The sequence below is a fragment of the Theropithecus gelada genome, chromosome 7b, assembly GCF_003255815.1.
Source record: "Theropithecus gelada isolate Dixy chromosome 7b, Tgel_1.0, whole genome shotgun sequence".
Taxonomy (NCBI): domain Eukaryota; kingdom Metazoa; phylum Chordata; class Mammalia; order Primates; family Cercopithecidae; genus Theropithecus; species Theropithecus gelada.
In genome coordinates, this window is record NC_037675.1 from 82,762,639 (window position 1) to 82,779,379 (window position 16,741).

General features: G+C 42.0%; 1 protein-coding gene across 1 annotated transcript in view; it reads right to left on the reverse strand.

Moving 5' to 3' along the window:
• STON2 (stonin 2) overlaps positions 1-16,741 on the reverse strand; it is a 177,136-nt gene that overhangs the window by 128,511 nt on the left and 31,884 nt on the right. Inside the window, exons 3-4 of the mRNA XM_025391514.1 lie at positions 9,761-10,046; positions 7,356-7,640 (exon numbers count right to left, since the gene is read on the reverse strand). Coding sequence (XP_025247299.1) covers positions 7,356-7,640; positions 9,761-9,848 — 373 coding nt within the window. The 5' untranslated portion in view covers positions 9,849-10,046. The remainder of the gene's footprint in view (positions 1-7,355; positions 7,641-9,760; positions 10,047-16,741) is intronic.

Sequence of the window (16,741 nt, forward strand, 5' to 3'; positions counted from 1 at the left end):
CCCAGTGCAGCTTCTAGCCATTTAAATACCATAAAAAGTAAGAGATGTACCATTAGTGACAATTTCTTTGTACCTAACTCCACTGTGCCTACAACCTTGTGGCATTTTAATTAGGGAAATAGTACATTCCAATTCCAGGCGGAAGTCCAATGCTCGCTTGGCTTTATTCTTAGGTGGCACAGTTTAAAAGATGTATTCTTTTGTTTTTTACTCTTCATCTGCCAGAAAAACTTCAAAGAGAGGAAGAAAGGGAATTGGGGGATGGGAAAGGAACATCCCGGATAACCTCACTGCTCCCTCTGTGTGTGTGTGTGTGCTATTCTCTTTCCCAACTTCTCTCTGCAAGCCAGGATGTTCAGGTACGAAACAGCTGGCTAAGGAAGGTTTCACTTTTTCTTCTGGAAATTAAAACTAGGAACAGCACTGATCAGTTCCACTTCTCCTCCTCCTTCTCCTCCCACCACCTTTTTCTCTTACGACCTTCTCACAAAACAACATCCACAGAGGGTTTGCATGAGACAGGTACCAAGATAAACATTGTTACATCTCTCCTGACATGAAGACATCTGATCAGAAAGTATGGGCTCTTAATAGAAGTAAATGGAGTATGAAGAGTAAAACGGGAAGAAGCTAAACATTACAACTATATATTATATATAGGAAAGAGTCAGCTTGTTCCGGTGATGCTGATGTGATTGGGAAAAGGGTTAAAGCCAAAAATTAGTTTCCACTGATCCTTTTTTTTTTCTGGCTGAACTTTTTTTCTTGCATGCACAGAGACACACCTACATATTCCAAACTTCACCAAAGGTTCCAAATTTTTGCATTTAAATACAGCACACCAAACATCTCTCTTGCCCTAATTCCATTTCATTCTTGTGTTATCCATGCTAAAAAGAGTTTGCTCAGTCTACATGAGTGAAGCTATAGCCCAAAATAGATCTAACATCTGACTGATGGAAGTTAATAAACTAAGAAGAGCATTTTAGAGTAGATAAATGAGAAATTGATGGGCAAATCATTTCTCTGTGGTCAGATTAGACAAAAAGCACGAGAGGGCCATTTTGTCTAAGTTGGTCACCTAGCTGTGGGCAAAATGGGCACTACTTGGCCCACAGCTAGGTGGCCAATTTAGACAAAAGTTTATCCTAGGTCAGTAGTGCCCACTTTCTCCAAGTGAAGAAAACAGGATAAAACTGAGTAAGAGCTTTGGAGAACCCCCAGAAGTAAATGATAACTAACAAGGGAAGTTGCTTTAAATTCTGATTTTTACCCTTCACAGGAAGAGACAATAGAGGCACCTGTCATAAAATGAACTGCTCAGGCAAGTAATTCTCCCAGCATCCACTTCTTCCTTTGCTTCCTCAGAGCCAGTTCCAAATTCTCAGCTGTATGAAATGAAAAATGTAGGCCAGCCACGGTGGCTCATGCCTGTAATCCCAGCACTTTGGGAGGCTAAGGAGGGCAGATCATTTGAGGTCAGGAGTTCGTGACCAGCCTGGCCAACACAGTGAAACCCGTCTCTACTAAAAATACAAAAATTAGCCAGATGTGGTGGCACGTGCCTGCAATCCCAGCTATTTGGGAGCTGAAGTAGGAGAATCACTTGAACCCAGGAAGGCTGCAGTGAGTCGAGATTACGCCACTGGACTCCAGCCGGAGTGACACAGCAAGACTCCATTTCAAAAAAAAAAAAACTTAAAAACAAAAAGACAAGTAGTGGTTGAAAGACAACCACAAGAGATGGTAATCACAGGAGCACAGGTTGGCTCTGGTTTCCTACTAGAGGATCCAGAAAGAAGCCCAGTGGATTTCTGCTCAATTCTGAGCACTGTGCTATGTCTTTGAATATCCACACCTAGCAGAACTATACAGAGGAAGTGGTTAGTAAATATCTGGTGACTCAATGAGTAAATTACAAGGAGCTGTAAGGTTTAGGGACAAAGCACAGTGACATGCACACATCTCCTTAAAAAATACCCTGCATCATGAGCCGAGATGGCGCCACTGCACTCCAAAGCCTGGGCAACAGAGCAAGACTCCATCTCAAAAAAAAAAAAAAAAGAAAAGAAAAGTCCTCCATCATTACAGATGCTCCCCTAATTCAGACTGACTCATTCTCAGCCTTATGCAAAAGGTTCCATTTTAAGATTTTAGAGACTTAGTACATTAGTTTTCTATGGCTGCTGTAACAAATTACCACAAACTTGGTATCTTAAAACAACAGTGATTTATTCTCTCATAGTTCTGGAGGCCAGAGTCTGGGATGAGAATCACTGTGCTAAAATCAACATGTCAGCAGAACTGCACTCCCCACAGAGGCTTTAGGGAAGCATCTGTTTCTTGTCTCTTGCAGTTTCTGGTGGCTGCCAGCATTCCTTGGCTGTGGCTTCGTCACTAACATCTTTAAGATCAGCATTTTCAAATTTCTTTCTGTTTCATCTCCACAGTGCCTTCTCTTCTGTGTAAGCAAAATCGCCCTCTGCCACTCTCATAAGGATGCATGTGATTGCAGTTAAGGCCCACACATAATCCAGGATTATCTCCCCATCTCAAAATCCTTAATCTCATCTACAAAGACCCTTTTCCCAAACACCATCGTATTTATAGGTTCCAGGGAGGACAACCTGATGTCGTTGGGAGCCATTACTCAGCTTAGTATTGCCAAAACAACAGAGCAGGCAGCAGTGATTGCAGCAAGTCTCACACGTCTCTACTTGCTGCAAACATCTGTGCTATTTCTGCATAATGCCTGCAGTTACATAGGTGGTATTATTGCAATATACAGCACATGTACTCAAACATTTTAGATTCAAATTAAAATCTGAGCTGCACAACAGCCTCCAGAATGGAATGACTGTGTAACTTGGGGAATGTCTACATTATCCATTGTGTGGGGGCAGGAGGCAGGGGCTAACGCCTAGTCTCTCCTGTGTAATTGGCCTTAGCTCTGCCAATTACTCTATCCTTATTGTCAAACACAATCTATGGGAGGAAACCCAAGAGGGAATTAGCTTATGTGGGAGAGGTTACTTTGGGTAATAGGAATGTACCCTGCAGCTTCTCATTCAGTTTAGGTTCATTGATGGGTCAAGTTGGGTACTGGCACAAAATTTGGAACTGGACCCTTGGGTTTATTACCATTTTCTTTACCACTCTAATGCTGCGCACCATCCCCTACGCTCCTTGGGTTTCTAGGTTAGAAACACTTCTTGAGGTGGGGCCGGCCCTACACATGGTTTATTTCTGCTTCTTGCCTATAGACTGGGCATCAAGTCTGCTGGGAACCCATCCTACAGGACCCTCCTAAGGTAGAGAACTCCATCTCCACAGGGTTGAGTTAAATTTTCACACATATGAACAGATAGAATTAGTCATACTTGAGCAGTTTTCAAAATTATGCTTTCATGCATTTGAACACTGTCATCTCTTGATTTATTCTCCGGTAATATTAATAAATCTTAAATTCTTAGGACAATGCAGGGCTGAGATTGGGTTAAGGCAAGTGACACACTTGTCTCGGATGTAAAATTTAAGGGGGTGCCAAAAAACTCAGTAACGAAAACAACATTTTAACGCAGTATATTAAAAATATCAAATCAAAATCAAAGCAGCAAACCACGGCTCACAGGTTGACTATTTCTGTAAATGAAATTTTATTAGAACCAGTGAGACAGCCAGCAGGGACGAGGTCCCTGGAAAAACTCCAACTGGCCTGTGCACTGGGGTGGAGCCGCAGCAGTTTGTGCCACTTGCAGCGGGGAAGAGCCTGGCCCCTTCTCTTCCTGTGTGGAACCTGGGATTTGAGCTGCGGGCTGGAGGTGCGCTAGATGAATTCTGGCCTTGCTCAGAGCCCCTGTTTCCCCTCTTTTTTCCTTTTCACCCAATAAAGCCCCGCCTTCAAACCATCTGCGAGCTTGAATTTTCATGGCTGTGGGATGGACAAGGACCCCATCTTTAACTGAACTTTAGGAAAATTCCTGCAACACCAGGTCCAGGATAAGGGTGGGCCAAGTGTGGCATAGTCATGCAAGTGTTAATTGGATCTTGTCTTTAAAATACTGATATTTTGTTCATTAAGAAATTTGTGCATTACGTGATTTTAATAATTTTAAAATAACTTTAATTTTTAAACTGAATTCTTAAAAATTAAAAAAATACTTTTTTTTCAAGACAATTATTACGATTTGATATGGAGCAAAAGTGTTTCACGTATTTTTTCCCAATCTGTCACAGAGAATGTTAAAAAGACACACTCAAGAATCACAATTTTAAGAAATTCATAATTTTTACTGCCTCATCAAAGATATTGTTGGGTGAAATAGACATTTTGCTTTACTCTGAGTAGACAATGGCCAACAGTTTTATCTGCTGTTACTTTTTTACCATCAATGCAAATGTCAAAGCAGTGAAAAGGCAAATAACATCTTAGAATTAGAATGAAAATGATTTTAACCCGAAAGACCCCTTGAAAGGGTCTTAGGAGACCCCAAGGACTATGGGCCAGATTGTGAATTGCTGCCTTAAAGGATAAAGCTTTCACAATATATCAAAAGCATTGTCAGTCACAAGATAAGATCCTCAGTCAGATGGGGGCAACATAATTATAACTAATCTCAAAATTAATTTTGGAAAAATCAGTGAAGAGTTGAGCAAATTGACTATCATATAAATAGTTTTGAGCAATCAGGAAATCTTTGAGGCTAAAGATAAGATGTGAAAGAATCTGAATGCCATGGATATAATCCATGACCTGAAGGCATGGCCATTTTAGGGCAGCAAAGTGGAGAAAGAGCACCCCATCCATCACTTACCTTCCATTCCTTGCCCCCACTGCCTCCTGGGTAATGAGGGAGCAGAGAGTACTAGAGCAGCAGCAGCAGCAGGAAGAGTGAGGCAAACGAAAGGAGAGCACAGGGCATCCGAAGGCTGCTCCAAGACCTTGGGGCCGGTTGGCCTGGTGCAGAAGCTCTCCTGCCATTTCCTAGCACACAACCTTGGTTGAATTCCCAAAGCACTGTCTGGCTGAGTCTCCTCCACCATATGTAATATGGATTAATATAAATACCTTCCTCATACAATTGTTGTAAGGAGTACATGAGATGATGTAGTTAAGGCACTGAGCACAGAAACTGAGACAATAAGTATGCAGTAAATGTATCATATTAAGCAGAAGGAACACACTTCTGTGCTCATTCACTGCCCAGTGTTCAGTAACTTTTTCCTACATGCATCAACGCTTAGCCCAGGGCCTTCTCAGAGTTAGGTGTTCAGGAAGGGAAGCCTGTCTGGGCCTGTCACTTCTTCTATGCTACACTGAGAGTCATGACTCAACGACAATTCATGCAGAAATCTGATGTTTAGGCTGGGCACCCTGGCTCACACCTGTAATCCCAGCACTTTGGGAGGCCAAGGCAGGCGGATCACCTGAGGTCAAGGAGTTCGAAACCAGCCTGGCCAACATGGCGAAACCCTGTCTCTACTAAAAATACAAAAATCAGCCGGGCGTGGTGGTAGGTGCTTGTAATCCCAACTATCGGGAGGCTGAGACATGAGAATCACTTGAACCCTAGGGGCAGAGGTTGCAGTGAGCTGAGATTGTGCCACTGCACTGCAGCCTAGGCAACAGAGCAACACTCCCTCTCAAAAAAAAAATGGAAATCTGATGCTTAAATATGAAAAAATAGACATAAATGTGCAAATTATGACATAAAAATATGAATGTTTGTAACAGAATTGTTTTATATTTTCTTAAAATCATTTTTATTGGTATTGAAAACACATTGAAAAACAAAGGAATCAGGCTTAAAAGTGACACTAGCAAAACATTTAACACACCAACAGAAAAATATACCAACCCTGCTTTTTGCTAGTAGGTCTCTGTGGTAGAGAGAATAATGCCTCCCATTCCACCCCAAGATGTCCACATCTTGATTTCCAGAACCTGTGAATGTGTTACTTTATATGGCAAAAGAACTTTACTGATGTGATTATGTTAAGGACCTTGAGATGGGGACATAATCCTTGTGAGTCCAGTGTAACCACAGAGGTCCTTAATGCCTGGTCAGCCCAATGTAACCACAGAGGTCCTGAATGGAAGATAGAGGCAGATGTCAGGGAAAGATGTGACTTCAGAAGAAAGGCACAGAGAGATGCCACATTCCTGGCTTCAGAGACAGAGGAAGGGGCCATATGCCAAGGAATGTTGATAGATTCTGAAAGTTGGAAAGGGCCAGGAAACAGACTCTCCCCTAGAGCCTCCAGAAAGGAACGCAGCCCTGCCAACACCTTGATTTTGGCCCAGTGACACCCATGACGGACTTCTGAAATACAGAATAATAAGATGATAAACTCATGTTGTTTAAGCCACTACACTTGTGGTGACTTGTTACAGCAGCAAATAGAAAACTAATACAGTCCCAAAGCTTATCCAAATCACCTGTGGCATACTTCAGTGCACAACAAAGAAGTAGCTACGTCACCAGGGTGGGGACTAACAACTCCTACAGCTTTACTAAGCTCCCCAGTGCAGCTTTTGGCCATTGAAAATGCCACAAAATAAGAGATTTCTCATATACAACCACCCCTACCCATAAGGATTCGGATTCAAGAGTTCTGAAGTGTGAGAATATCCATGTTTAACAAATCCTGTTGGTGACATGCTTAGACACGGTCAGTGGTCCACACGTTCACACACATTCATTTCTCTTTTTTTATTTTTTGGAGACAGAGTCTCGCTCTGTCACCCAGGCTAGAGGGCAGTGGTGCAATCTCAGCTCACTGCAACCTCTGCTCTCAGGTTCAGCAATTCTCGTGCCTCAGCCTCCTGAGTAGCTGGGATTACAGAAGTGCGTGACCATGCCCAGCTAATTTTTGTACTTTTAATAGAGACCGGGTTTCTCCATGTTAGCCAGGTGGGTCTCAAACTCCTGACCTCAAGTGAGCCATCCATCTTGGCTTCTCAAAGTGATGAAATTATAGGCGTAAGCCACCACACCCAGCAGAAACATTCATCTCTATATGTAAGGTGCTTACAGTTTAGGGGCTGAGTAAATATAATTCCAATCCCTAACAGAAAAATATATATGCATTATTTTAAAGACAAGTCAACAGCCAGGGACAAGAGTAAAGGTCTAGAAATGTCCTAGAACACATAAATTCTTTTGTATGCTTATGTCAACAAAAACAAGATACAGAATTAAACCAGATGAGAACTCCGTCTGCTCTCCCCTGTGCGACTGGTGCTTCAGGGGCAGGGGGCAGGTGAAATGGAATCCTGGCAGCCCTACAGACCTCTCACTGAAAAGCATCCCTGCTGAGCACATAACCAAGCCAGGCCCTTCCTACCCCCTCACCTGTCTCAGCTGTTTCCTGATGAGGTGGAGATGTGCTGGCCCAGGGCGTGTCGTCTTCAAACTGAACCCAGCTGCTGATGGCCGAGGCCAGGTCAGGTGGGGGCTGCTCAGGGCTCCCAGGTGGGGAAGCTGCTTCAGAGATGAGGCCCATCTTTTCAGAGGAGTCATCCTGCTCCGAGTGGGAATGGTCTTGAGAGCCTCCATCCACCACATGGTTCTCCCCAGAGGAGCTCTCAGACTGGTCTGGGGAAGATGACAGTCCTGGGAGGTGCTCTTCCGTGCCCCCTGAAACAGATACCAGACGCCACCATCATGTGAGGAAGGCCGCTCTTCAGAGCCATCTCATGGAGGCAAAAACTAAAGATGGCCATGGGGTGCCAGCATGACTCGCCACTGCAGTGAGTGGGGAGAAGAAAGAGCCACACCCATCTGACTCTATGTGAAACGACTGTTTCCCCAGTCATGTGTAAACGCTGTAAGCTCAGCATGTCTCCAGTCAGTACCCTGGCAGGCAGAGACTAGCAGCCTTCTTCACTATTCTTATCCCAGCATCTACTCCAGTGCTTGGGGGTCACAAAGGAAAGTGCTTACAGAGGTCAAGTAAGAAATACACCTGCATCAAGTAGGACAAGTGAAAGGCAAAAGGGACTGGTGGAGACTGTGGCTAAACAGGAGCACTTTTGTCAGAAGACATTCAAATTCAAATTTCAAACTCTTTGCAGTCTACGCTATACACAGCCACAGGACACCAGGTGCAAACCCGTGTGCACTAATGATCAGCTGAATGTAACCTAGAGGCTATTCCTGTAGCCCTGTATCACTTGATTGGCCCTAGGAAATTTAACAGACTTCAAATTTTTTTTTTGAAAATTAAAAAAACTGGCCAGGTGTGGTGGCTCAAACCTGTAATTCCAACACTTTGGGAAGCCGAAGTGAGTGGATCACCTGAGGTCAGCGGTTCAAGACCAGCCTGACCAACATGGCAAAACCCCGTCTCTACTAAAAATACAAAATTAGCTGGGCGCGGTGGCACATGTCTGTAATTCCAGCTACTTGGGAAGTTGAGGCAGGAGAGTCACTTGAACCCGGGAGGCAGAGGCTGCAGTGAGCCGAGATTGCGCCACTGGACTCCAGCTTGGGCAACAAGAGCGAAACTCCGTCTCAAAACAACAACAACAACAACAAAAACTATATCCTGATTATGGTGGTAGATATACAAATCTATACATATGCTGAAATTCATCAGCTGTACAACAAAAGAAGTCAATTTTTCTTTAGAAATTTGTTAATCAAATAATTAATATAAAAATCTTTTCTCCCATCACTAGCCAACTGGTCCATCTGCAAGTACTCAAAGCCTCTACAGCTCTGTCAAACAGAAATAAAATGTGAGCTATATATGTAATTTTAAATTTTCTAGTAGCCACATGAAAAAAATTAACCACAACAGGAGAAAGTATTTTAATAATATACCTTTCAACCCAATATGTTGAAAATTTGTAATTTCAACATGTAATAAATATAAAATTAATTAGCTATTTAATTTTTTTCTTAAACTAGGTCTTTGAAATTTAGTGTAGGTATTTGATGCTTACAGCACATCCCAATTCAGACTTGTCACATTTCAGGAGCTCAATAATCACATGGCCACCATATTGGAGAGCATACCTGTTGACTCACACTTCCTAGGTGTTATAAATGAAGGTGGGATGACTTCAGTAGGCACTGGTAGCTGCAGTAGAACAGAATCAACTGACATGTCTATGCAAATATCTCCTGGATCCTACCTTGACCTTCATCCCTGAGCACAAGTTCTCTAAAGTCAATACAGTCATCCTCCTTATGATCAAGTATGACCGTACTGAGCTCTTTCCCCATGCCAGGCACTGCTCTAAGCACTTTTATGTATGAATTCACTTAAGCCTCACAACAACCTGTGAGATGGGTACTGATTATTCCTACTGTACAGATAATGAAACTATGCTTGGAGAGGTTAAATAAATAATCTACCCAAAAGCGTATCATTCATTCCTGGTGCAACAGGGCTTTGAACCCAAGCACTCCGGTTCCAGAGCTGTCATTTTTAACAACTACTTTTAACAACTACATTTTTAAAAGGCTGAAAGTAAAGCACTTGGTAAATATTAGGTTTTTGTTTCTTGGGAGAAAAGAGCCAATACTTTTGGTGTTTCCAAGCTTCTTTTTAGGGCCCTAAGGTTCCAAGACGCTTCTTCAGTGTGTAAATTCTCCCACTTACGATTCTAAGATCTCAAGAAAGAAAGTAAGAAACTGACTCTTTTTTCTATATTAAGATCCCACCCAAAGAATAATCAAGTAGAAGCCATAACAAAGAGACATGGCTGTTTGACAATCTCTTCGCTTCAGGAAATGAAGGCACTCCTTACCCTGCGAGTGGGCAGGAAAGGGTGGCTCTTCATTGAAGGAGACCCATTCTGACTGGTGGGTGGCAATCACATGGTCCAAAGTCGTCATGCTAAAAAGGCACTGGTCATCTTCACACTGCTGACCTCAGGTGAACCCCAGAATACTGTCTGGGGTGGGCTGGGGTAGGGGTACGGCAGTACGGTGGACTTGGGTCCGGGGTCTGTTCTAGGTGTCTTGCCAAGGGCAGTACTCAGAATGTAGACAGATCAGCCCCTCTTGCCGTTGGTTAATCTGCCAGGCAGAAATCTGTTTAACGAACAAACAAACAAAAAATGTAAAAGGATAACCATCACGTTATACTGAATCCACATAGGTCTAGGGCTTTTAGCGCTGCCCACAAGGCGGCCTGGGGTGGTTTCCAACTTGCCTTACTTCACTCTGTTCCTGTCATGCCCTGAACTTTTATATTGAAATGTCTGTCTTTAGCATCAAGGTTTCTAGGTAAGTCTTCATATCACACTTGTAAATAATTACACAAATTTCAGCAATTAGATTCTCTAATTTCCCTAATTATTGTATTTTAGAAATATTGTCATCTATAATACTATCATTGCAAAACAAATATTAAAACTTTTCAAAACGCTTTCACTTTCTTTTACCAGCTGGCAAAATAAAAGCATGTTCTTTTTCTATTAAATTAGTCCAGTCTCTTGCCTTAGGCAGGTAACTCTTTGTAAGTCTGATTTAAATCTTTGGCAGAAATGGTACCTCCAAGCATCATTTATCAATCAAGAAAAATAGAAATGAAGTGATCTTATTCATTTGTAGTAAGAGGATAGGGAATATCTGTTCTAGTGAAAAATGTGAGTTAGAGAAACATTTTCAATCTAGGCCTATTTAAATTAGTTACAATGGTCTAGCCTTTGCTCACACCACAATTATCTTCCAGGAATATAGAAAGATTCTTAATTGACATAATTTTGTTTATGATAATAACATCTTCTTACAACTTGAACCTAGTTCTTGATCTAATAATGAATTAATAAAATCGGAATTTATCCAAAACGAATGTGCTTCCACAAAAGAGCTACTATATACCTTGAATATCAGTTCTTATTAACTGAATATACACAATATTCAGATAGTTTCTAGAACAACTTAACTCACAGCCTTCCAACTGGTGCACAATGAAAACTTTAGGAAATTTTACTATAGGTTATCATCTGCAGTAAATAATCTCTACGTGGGAAAATCAGTAGAAACATTAATAGCTTTTGCTTTTTTGTTATTTAAAATAATTAGTTTTGGCACACGATGCTTTCTAAAAACCACTAATGTTTATATAGAATTTATAATTTTCAGAAACACATTTTCATACCATACTTCACTTGATTCATTAGCCATTTTGTTGAGTAGGACACGTAGTACTCTAATTCTTCTATGGATAAAAAAATTTGGGCTGAGACAAATTAAGTGACTTACCTAACACTTTTAGTGTTTCCAGGCCCTTCTGGTACTCTAAAGTTCTTAAACTGCTTCCTCTAGGCTCCTAAGTGGAAGAGCTTACAAATCTCAGCACAGTGGCTAACTGACTTTTTTTCATAATAAGGTCTCACCCAAAGAATAATCAAGTTGAAGCCATGTGTGTTCGACGTTCCCTGTGTAAGGTCACTCCTATCACTCCAAGAAGTGATAGATCCAACCCTTGAGTCCAGGTCTTCTGCAGCCAAAACACTCTAACCCTGGGGTCACAGCCACAAAAAGGTAAAACAGAATACAGTATCCATAGGCTATCACCCAACTTAAGTACTTTACAAATATCAATTACAATGGAACTGTAATGAAATGTCCGGGAAACTCCCCGTGTGAAAGTTTGCCAGCACACCCCAAGCTATATAAAGGATGGAAAGCCCAGAAGCCTCTTCTCCAAGTCCCTCTCCTAAGATCCTTGCCAACCACAAGGCCAGACATATGCAGACAGCCTGGAGAGAGCAGGTCTCCCAAACCAGATCTTACCAGAGAGCAGCACAGGGTCCACAAGCACGAAGAGCTGATTCCCACTGGCTTCTGCCTATGATGCCTTTCTCAAGCCCTGTCAAATGTGTGTCAATGTGGTAATGGCTGCGGGCCAAGATAAGGCAGTAAAATTGAAGAGTCAGATTCCTCCTCTTTCAACGACAGCAGCATGTAAACCAGCCCCACTGCAGACTCAAAAAAAAAAAAAAAAAAACACACACACACACACATACACACACAAAACAAGTCCCTATGCTGACACATGCAGTGTCATCACTCAACAGGGAAAACATCCTGCCGATCCTGTGATGACGAACCCAGCAAACGTCATGGATAAGTGGGGTAGGGAAGCAAATAGGGGAGGAAGGTGAAGGTAAGGGGAAAATATTTAAAATTTTTAAACTGGAAGGTTTTAAAGATCAACAATTTCAGGTGTTATGAGAAAACTGAGGCCCAAGGAAATCAGGTGCACCAATAGGGATTGTGATCATGGGCCCAGAGTTAGGTTGTTTGGATTTGAGTCCTGTACAGTCTTGGAGTCCTTTACAGTCTTGGACTCATAACTCAACCTCTTTAAGCTTCAGTTTACCCTTGTACAGCAAGAATTTAAAAACTCACTCCATAATTCTGAGGATTAAATGAGATAATGTACGCCAAGTACTCAGGACTGGATGTAATAAACCCTCTGTAACAATGACAATGAAAACAGTAGGTGACCTTACAGAGGGCTTACTGGGCCCCAGGCTCCATTCCAAACCCTTTATGAATGTTAGCTACCGCCAGCACTGCTGCTGTTGTTAAATGACTCGCCCAAGGTTGCATAACTTGTTCGTAGAAGTCCTGGGACTAGAATGCAGATTTCATGAAACCACTCCATTTCTATCATGTGCAGATTCTGGTTTCAGTCATTGTTCAAGAAGTTCTAGATACTAAGTAGAGTCACTTGCTCAGCTACAGTGCCCAGAAGGCAGATTCTAAATCCTCTTCATTATAGATATAGGTGCACTCTGGCCAAGGAACCAAGACCATTCCTCAGAATGTATGAACGAAAAAAGAGCCCCAAAACTTTATCTGTCTTTCCTTCACATGTCCCAGACCAGACATGGGCTGGTGACAGACAATGACTGGTCCCCATGAAGACTGGTGGAAAAAATTGATCACATGGAACCCCCTATCATATTCTATACTATAAATCCATAAAATGGATTTTAGGTATTTGCCATAGAAGAGCCACACCAATGAGCCATAAGAAATTAGACCTTGAAAAGTGCTGTGCTAGCAGCTAGAAACCCACAGAAGAACACAATAATTGTGAGGTTAAGTTCATACTGGAATTAGTTTCTTGGTAAAAACCTCACCCCATTTTTAGAATGTGAATCATAAAATGAGGTTTAGAATCACCACAAATGAGTGGTGACTCAGTATCAGCAGGAGGATTGACCAACAGATGTTAAAAGTTTCAATGAAGTCTTGGAGTTGCCATTTCAGAGAGCTACTTCTTTCTCAGCATTGCTTATATACAAAAATGTGTAGAAGGGAGAATGCAATTGTCTGATAAGATGGGGGTCACAGAAGTAGTTTTGTCTTATGACAGTCCTCTAATTGCTTTTGTGAGACCTACATGTCTGGAAATGTACCAGTTACCCTTGAGACAGCAACCCTCAAGCAGCTCCCAACACAGCTGAGGAAAAAAGGATCCAGAGAACAGAAAATACAAGTCCAGAATAACTGCCCCAGCTAAAGGACATGCTGGGAGTGCCACAATTTAGCTGTAGGGAGATGTCTGAGAGCTGGAACCATATGGGACTGGGTGGGTTTCTGAGATCTGAAGGATGTCCTTGATTCTGGACCAACAGAGGGATCAGCGAGGGAAGCCTCTGGACAGGGGATCACCATGACAGTAAGAATCAGAAGCAGACCTTAACGAGGTGTGTTTCTGTCTGAACAAGCCTCTGTCTGATGACAGCAGAGGTATCTACTGGGGGAATATGGAGTGAAAGGATTGATTGACCATAGAAGCTAAGAAGAGTTCAAGGGGAAATGAGAAGCTGTGGGAGGTTTAAAAGCAGAGAGTGACTCAAGAAGTGTGCTTAAGGGAGATTAGCCTTCCTCAGACAGTGCTGGACAGGAGCGTGGCGATGGAATTTTTCAGCCATCAGTACCTCTGGTGTGTTACACAAAGCTGGGGCGAGAGTCTTCAGGAACATGTACTGTTTCTGCCCATTCTAGGGCCTGAGGGTGCAAGGAAGAACAAAACAGCATCTCTGTCCTCAAGCAGCTGTCAACTGCAGGGAGATACGACAGCAACCTAAAACAATAACCTCTGCTCTCTATCCTATTCTGGCAGTTAGTCACCAAAGGTAGGACAGCAGCAAGTAAGAGTGTTAAGAGACTTCTGAGAGCTTGAGCTATAGGTGGTCTTGAACTGTACCCTAAGCTGGAAAGGAGGGGTGAGCAAAAGAGCTGTGGGGCACAGGCATTTAGGAAGGGGGAGTAGGAATGGCATGTCTAGCCCACAGTGAGTTACACTCTGCTCATCTGAAGAGGGTGTCAAGTGCCCTGGAAAAGGAGCTCTAAGTTTCAGAACGAGTTTGAGCTCTGGAGCCTACCCTCTCCATTCCCACTGCCAATGCTTTAGCTCAGCCCCTCATCATCTCTCACGCAGACAGTTACAAGTCTCCTACCTGTCTTCCTGCCCTCAGTATCACCTGCTCCAACCTACTATCCAACCTGTCATGCTGGAGTGATCTTCCTAAAACCTGAAAATGGCTATGCCACAGCTCTGCTTCCAGCTCCTCAAAGGCTCCTCACAGGATAAAGTGAGGTATGAGAAATTAACAAAGGATTTCTGAGAGCAGGGGTTGCATGCTATGCCCTCAGCATTGAGCACAGTGCCTGGCACATGTTAGAAGCTCAATAAAAATTGTTGTATAAATGCAGGCACTTTGTGAATCCGGCCCTGATCCACCTCTCTAATCTCATGTGTCATTCTCTCCCCTTGTGAACCCTATATTCCTGATGAACTGAGTTATTTGAAAGACTGTGTTTTTGAATATACTTTGTCCTATTTGATCACTTGTTCATATTTAATACATTATTAAATATTATCTTTAGGATACATTTTCCCTACATTTTTATTTCATGAGCTCCTGCTCACCTTCAAGTCTTAGCTCAATCATTATCTCAGGCTTGGTTCAACAAGCATTTATGCCAAGTGGCAATCACTGAATGCAAAGATAAAGAACACAAATTATTTTGCTATAAAACCTTTATAATGTGCATGCTCATTGTTTTTTGTCTGCTCAATACCCAAAATCCTTTCTTTTTTGAGAAAAAAATATTATCTTTCCATCCTTCCTGGTAATTAATCTAGGCTTTGTCAACGGCTGCTAGAATATTGAGGGAATGCTAAAAGGTACAAGGGCCTTGAACACATGCAAGAGTGGCATGGCATGCGAACAACAGAAACTTGATGCAAGCCCAGAAGCAGGCACAACCTAATTCCGTGAAAATGGTGACAAGTGTGGCATCCTAATCAGACCCATGGTGTGACTCTGGCTTTGTTCACTGCTGGCTAGGTCCTGTGGCTCGTACCTATTTTCCAAGCCACGTTTGACAGTCATCTGGCAATCCAATGAGCTCTTTTGTACCTTTCAATAGACTTCTTTCCTGCTTATATTAGCCAAAATTAATTTCTGTTGCTTGCAATCAAGAACTCTGATCTATGGTGGTACTCCTCAACTTCCAGTAAGTAAAGTACCATACTTTCCACTGGTTCTTTATCCCCCATATCTTCTGAATGCTGATACTATCTTAACCTATACTCATTTACCAAATTATAATGAAATTATTTGCTAATGTGGCTATATGAGGAAAGGGACTTGATCTTTTGCTTCTTGATGTCTTTAACTCTTAGAATAGGGTATGGTTCTTAGTAAATGTTTGTTGGGTAAACAGGTGAATGAACGAACGAATGAATGAATGAATGAATTTGCCTTAATATACAGTAGGTAGCCTCTTCAGCTCTTCTGAGATGTTGGTAAATGTTTTAGGAAGGTTAATTTAAACACTCTGTGTAAAAGAGCTTTGGAGGAAATCTGCATATAGGGAAATATGTTCATTTCCCCTTCTCTTTGATCTAAAATTATATCATCCAATTCCAATACAGTAGACACTAGACACAGGGGCTACTGATATGTGGCTAATCCGAATGAGTTGTTCACTTAAGTGTAAAATGTACACCAGATTTTGAAGAGTATAAAAATGTATAAAATATCTAATAATTTTATACTGCTTTCATGTTAAAATGGTATCTTGGATGTATTAGCTTAAGTAAAACATACTGTTAAAATTATTTTCACCTGACACTTTTAATGTTTTAAAATGAAACTACTAAAAAATTTAAAATCATACATAAACAGCCCATGCTATATTTCTTCCTTTTTTAACGGAGACAGGATCTCACTCTTGCTCAGGCTGGAGTACCAGGGCACTATCACGGCTCACTACAGCCTCGACCTCTGCAGGCTCACATGATCCTCCCACCTCAGCCTCCTGAGTAGCTGGGTCTATAAGTGCACACCATCACACCCAGTTAATTTTTTAAAATGTTTCCATAGAGACAGGGTCTCACTATGTTGCCCAGGCTGGTCTCAAACTCCTGGGCTCAAGCAATCCACCCGCCTCAGCCTCCCACAGTGCTGAGATTACAGGGACAAGTTACCACACCTGGCCTCATGGCATATCGACAGCATTGCTCTAAAGCAGTCCATCTTTTATTTCATCCTTGATTTTGAAGGCTACTTTTCACAAGACACAGAATTTTTCCTTCAGTATTTTGCCTTTTGGTCTGAATGTTTCTAAGGAGCAGTTGATTATATGTAATTATTCGAGCTTATATAATGTGTCTTTTTTCCTCTAATGGCTTTCAAGATTTTCTCTTTATCTTTCATTTTCAGCAACTGCATTTGGATGTAGTTTTCTGT